This window comes from Belonocnema kinseyi, chromosome 9 (assembly GCF_010883055.1).
Source record: "Belonocnema kinseyi isolate 2016_QV_RU_SX_M_011 chromosome 9, B_treatae_v1, whole genome shotgun sequence".
NCBI lineage: Eukaryota > Metazoa > Arthropoda > Insecta > Hymenoptera > Cynipidae > Belonocnema > Belonocnema kinseyi.
This window is the reverse complement of record NC_046665.1, coordinates 126,787,733-126,792,691: the sequence shown is the minus strand read 5'-3', so window position 1 is coordinate 126,792,691 and position 4,959 is coordinate 126,787,733. Positions and strand designations below refer to the sequence as shown.

Sequence of the window (4,959 nt, the reverse complement as noted above, 5' to 3'; positions counted from 1 at the left end):
AGTGGAAAACCTCCAGAACAGTATCCAAAACATCGATTTTTTGAAAAAAATATCAATTTATCACGTTTATTGTCCACTTACGCCGACTAGGATTTGTTTTTTTCAAAAAATGACTTAAAATTCGTGATCAGCGACCTCAAGAACCCCCAGTAAAGTATTTTCAATGTTTATAAATCGGTTTAAAATCGTAAAACTTGATTTTAATGTCATTTTAATCAAATTTTCACTTTTCGCGATTTTCTGCCTTTTCATCGCCATATGGTGGGTTGAAATTTTTGTAAAAAAAATAATCAAAACATGGTTTTCGATGTATTTTTTCCTGTAGAATTCGATTCTGAAGTCAAAAAAATAAAATTTTTCTTTATTTTTTTTTATTTAAAAAATCCATGAAAATACCGTAAAAAATGAGGTTTTTCGAGCAAAACCCCATAAAAATGTAGCTGGACCCTACTTTTTTTATTGCAAATTCGGATTCAGCGTCGAAAAATACATAAGAATATATAGGTCTGGTCAATAGCACAGACACTTTTGTTTTTTTTGTCGGCCTGTGTAATCAGTCTATTTTTCTTTATTTTCTTTTTAAAAATTCGTCTTTTTTTATTGAAAATTTTATTGATTCGTTGATACTTCATGTATTTTCTTAAAAATTCAACTCTTTCGGTGCAAATTTGAACTATTTTGTTGAAAAGTACACATTTTTATTGAAAATTATTTTGGTAAGAAATTAATCTGATTTGGTTGAGGATTCAGCTATTTTTTGAAAATTCGTCTGTTTTTGTTGCATGAAACGGTATTTGATTTAAAATTAAATTCTTTTTTGGTTGAAAATTAGAAAACTTCGTTGGAAATTCATGTATTTTGTTAAAACTAAAAATACTTTGGTGGAAAGTAACTTTTTTACTGAAAGTTCAACTATTTTGGTAAAAAATTAATCTGATTTGAATGATTTAAGTTTTTTTTTATTTGTCTATTTTGGTTGAATTAAACTGTATTTGATTTAAAATAAAATTCTTTTTTGGTTGAAAATTTGACTGCATCGTTAACAATTCATATATTTTGATAGAAATTCAACCATTTTGACGGAAATTAACTTTTTTATTGAAAATTCGGACTATTTTGGTAGAAAATTAATCTGATTTGGTTGAGGATTTAGCTATTCTTTTTTTAAATTCCTCTTTTTTTGGTAGCATTATACTGCGTTCAATTTAAAATCAAAATATTTTATGGTTGAAATAATATCAACCATTATATTTTTCGTTGAGAATTCATATCTACTTTGGTTAAAAATGTATTTTTTTGGTTTAAAATTAAATTATTTTTGTAGAAAATTAAACTAATTTGATTAAACAGTAACTTTTTTTTTATAGAAAATGAATATTTTTGTTTGAAAATGCAATATTTTTGTACGAAGTTCCTCTTTTTGGCTTAAAAATGTAACAATTCAGTGGACATTTTTTTCATGTTTGGTTCAAAATTCGGCCTTTTCCTTTTAAAATGTATCTTTTTTTGTAAAAAACTTGGTATAAAATTAAAAATATTTTGAAATATTTTATGGTTGAAATAAAATAAAATATTATATCTTTCGTTGGGAATTATTCAGCTATTATGGTTAAAAATTCACGTATGTGGTGAAAAAGTAGCTTAATTATTAAAAATTCAAATATTCGGTTTGAAAATGCAACGTTTTTTTTTTTTTTTTTAGAAAACTCGTCTTTTTTCAAAATTCAACAATTTAGTGGACAAATTTTTTCATTTACAATTTTAAATTCGACTTTTTCGTTTCAAAATTTATATCTCTTTTCTATAAAACCAAATTTTTTTGTTATTAACAATTCAAATATTTTGGTAGAAAATTATTCTGATTTGGTTGAGGATTCAGCTATTTTGTTTGAAAATTCGTCTTTTTTTTGTTAAATTCAACTTTGGTTAAAAATAGATCTTTTTTAGGATAAAAAAATCAAATTTTTAGTCTAAAATGTTTGAAAATAATTATAATCTAAAAAAATTAATAAAATTGACTTTGCTAAATTAAATTATTAATTTAATTTAGCAAAATAAATTGTTTTGGCTTGAAAATTCAACAATTTAGTGGACACATTTATTCATTCTCGCTTCAAAATTCGGCTTTTTCGTTTCAAAATTTATATCTCTTGGTATAAAATCTCATTTTGTTGTTGTTAAGAATTCAAAATATTTTCGTAGAAAATTATTCTGATTTTGTTAACGATTCAGATATTTTCTTGAAAAATCGTCTTTATTTTGTTGAATTCAACTGTATTTATATTTTCAAATTAAAATATTTTATGGTTGCAATAATATCAACTATTATTTAAATCATTTAATTATTGAAAAAATGTATTAAATATGTACGAAAATTAAATTGAACTTTACAAATTTTTTTTTAATTTCAGGTGAATTAACTAATATTTTAAAAATCTTTTATGTATGAAATAATATCAAGTATTAAACTTTTTGTTGGAAATTCATATATTTTGGTTGAAAATGCATGTATTTTGTTAAAAATTCCAAAATTTTGTAGAAGACTTAACTGCTTTGTAGAAAATTCGTCTTCTTGGCCTAAAAATTCAACAATTTGGTCTGAAAATTTAACAATTTCTTAGAAAAGTAAACTTGTTTTGTAGAAATTTAGTTGAAAATGTATGCAATTGGTTTGAAATTAGTATTTTTGGTAAAAAAAGTAATATTCTTGGTCGAAAAATTCAATTAATTGGTGAAAAAAATTATGTATTTTGTTGTGAATTCGTCTTTTTTAGTAGAAAATTAATCTTTTTTATTAAATATTCAATTATTTTGGCTTGAAAATTCCCTTTGCCTAAAAATGGATCTTTTTTAGTCTAAAAATTCAACTTTCTAGTTAAAAATGTGTAAAAACGAACATAATCTATAAATTAATTAAATAAAATGGAGGCTAGCATAAAATCCATTCTTTATAATACTTAGTTAAAAAATTATGTTATATCTTGAAAACTCGTTTTTTTTTTTGGTAGAAAATTAATGATCTTTGTTGCAAATTTAAAAATTAATGAAATAATTAAATTCAATTTTTTTGGTGAAGTCAACTGAAATCTTTTTTAGCAGAAAATTCAACTATTTTTACAAAATTTATCTTTTAGATTGAAAAATTCATCTATTTTAGTAGAAATATAATTTTTTTAATTAAATGCAACTTTTTGGTTAAAAATTCTTCTTTTTTGTTTGAATATTCACATATTTTGTTTAAAGGATTTGGCTGATTCACTTTGTTAATAAATGATGTTTTTCTTCTAAAAGATTAAAATTTTTATTTGAAAAATAATCTGTTTTAATTGATAATTCAACTATTCAGTTAAAAGTTAAACTAAATTTTTCAAAATTTAATATATGTTTGAATGCTTATGTCTTTACTTGAAAATTTAACTGTTTACACGAAAATGTTTTTTTTGTTTTGTTTAAAATTAATTTTTTAACGGCAAATTTAACTTTTCCATTTTTTTAAGATTGATATTTTTTAGTTGAGAATGCCTTTTCGGTCAAAGGATTTCAACAATTTGACAGGATAAAATTTTTTTTTTATTTCAAAGGATTACAAAGATTTTCAGTTATTTTCAAAGATAGCAAAGAATTTGATGAATTTAAAAATAAAGAGTGGCAATTTTGGTGGAAAGTAACTTTTAAATTAAAAATTCAACTATTTTGGTCGAAAATTAATCTATGTTGGTTGATATTCAGTCTATTCTTCTTTCTTTTTTTTTTGTTTGAAAATTCGTCTTTTTTGATTGAAAATGTTATGAATTCGTTGATAATTTATGTATTTTCTTAAAAATTCAACTCTTTCGGTGCAAATTTGAACTATTTTGTTTGTTGCAAATTTAAAAATTAATAAAATAATGAAATTTAAATTGAGTAAAATCAATTTTCTATAACTAGATAGTCCAACTTACAAGGAGAATTCGGACCATTGATGACGAGATTTTCCAGCCTCAGCATTCCAGGATGAAGCCCTTGTTCCCTTCTCAAATTTGCCTGTTGCTGATGAAACAGATGCATCTGCTGCTGATGCATCTGCAATTGCTGCTGCTGCTGCCTAATTTCCTCCTCCCTCTTCCGATGACTCTCATCAAACTCCAACTGTCTTCTCTTCATTTCTTCTATCCTCTGCTGCCTCTCCCTCTCATCATTCGGATTAGCAATGACACCCGGTTTTTGACTAGTTCCAAGCTGACCCAGAGCCGGCCCGTAACTTGGAGACAGAGCTTGATTATTTAAATTCAAATTCAAATTCAAATTCTGGTTCTGATTATGAACGCTTAAAGTTTCGTTCTGACTGCCATAAGTGTTTCCAGAATTGGCAAGACCCTGGACAGTGATTGCGGTTTGCAGAGGAACATTTGTGGACTGAATTTGACTTGCCACAGGTTGAGGAGAGAGGGCGCCTCTGATAGACTGATTATTCGCATTTGTTCGGGACAGATTTTGCTGCTGATTTGCCTGATTCGTGCGGTCCTGAGCTGCGGCTGTTCGCAGAAGACCCTGGATCCTTTGAACACTCTCATTGTCGATGTCATTACTCTCCTCGTCGTCGTCTTGTTGATTCGCAGCTTCCTCGGCTCGTTTTTGGAAATCTCTTTCCAGTTGCAAGGCCCTCAGTTGCTCCTCTTGTTGGGCTGTTCGGTGAGGCAGGGAACTCAATTCGGCGATTTGCTGGTCTCGCCACTGTCTTGCTGCTTCTCTCCTTCTTGCTTGTTCCTGAAAACAAAAGACGAGAGGAATATTTATTAGATACGAGGGTAGTTCAATAAGTCCTTAGAATGACCAACAGATGGCGCGCGAATCGCTCCAAATCATCTGTTTTCAGTCAGAACCACGTTCAGGAAGGCCCGTAGAAGCAAGTACTCCCGAAATCATCAATAAAATCCACGATATGGTGTTGAAGGATAGAAGATTAAAAGTGCGTGAGTT

The 4,959-nt window shown here is 27.3% G+C and overlaps 1 protein-coding gene across 1 annotated transcript in view; it reads right to left on the bottom strand.

Moving 5' to 3' along the window:
* LOC117180738 (afadin-like) overlaps positions 1-4,959 on the bottom strand; it is a 284,255-nt gene that overhangs the window by 3,651 nt on the left and 275,645 nt on the right. Inside the window, exon 23 of the mRNA XM_033373229.1 lies at positions 3,942-4,746. Coding sequence (XP_033229120.1) covers positions 3,942-4,746 — 805 coding nt within the window. The remainder of the gene's footprint in view (positions 1-3,941; positions 4,747-4,959) is intronic.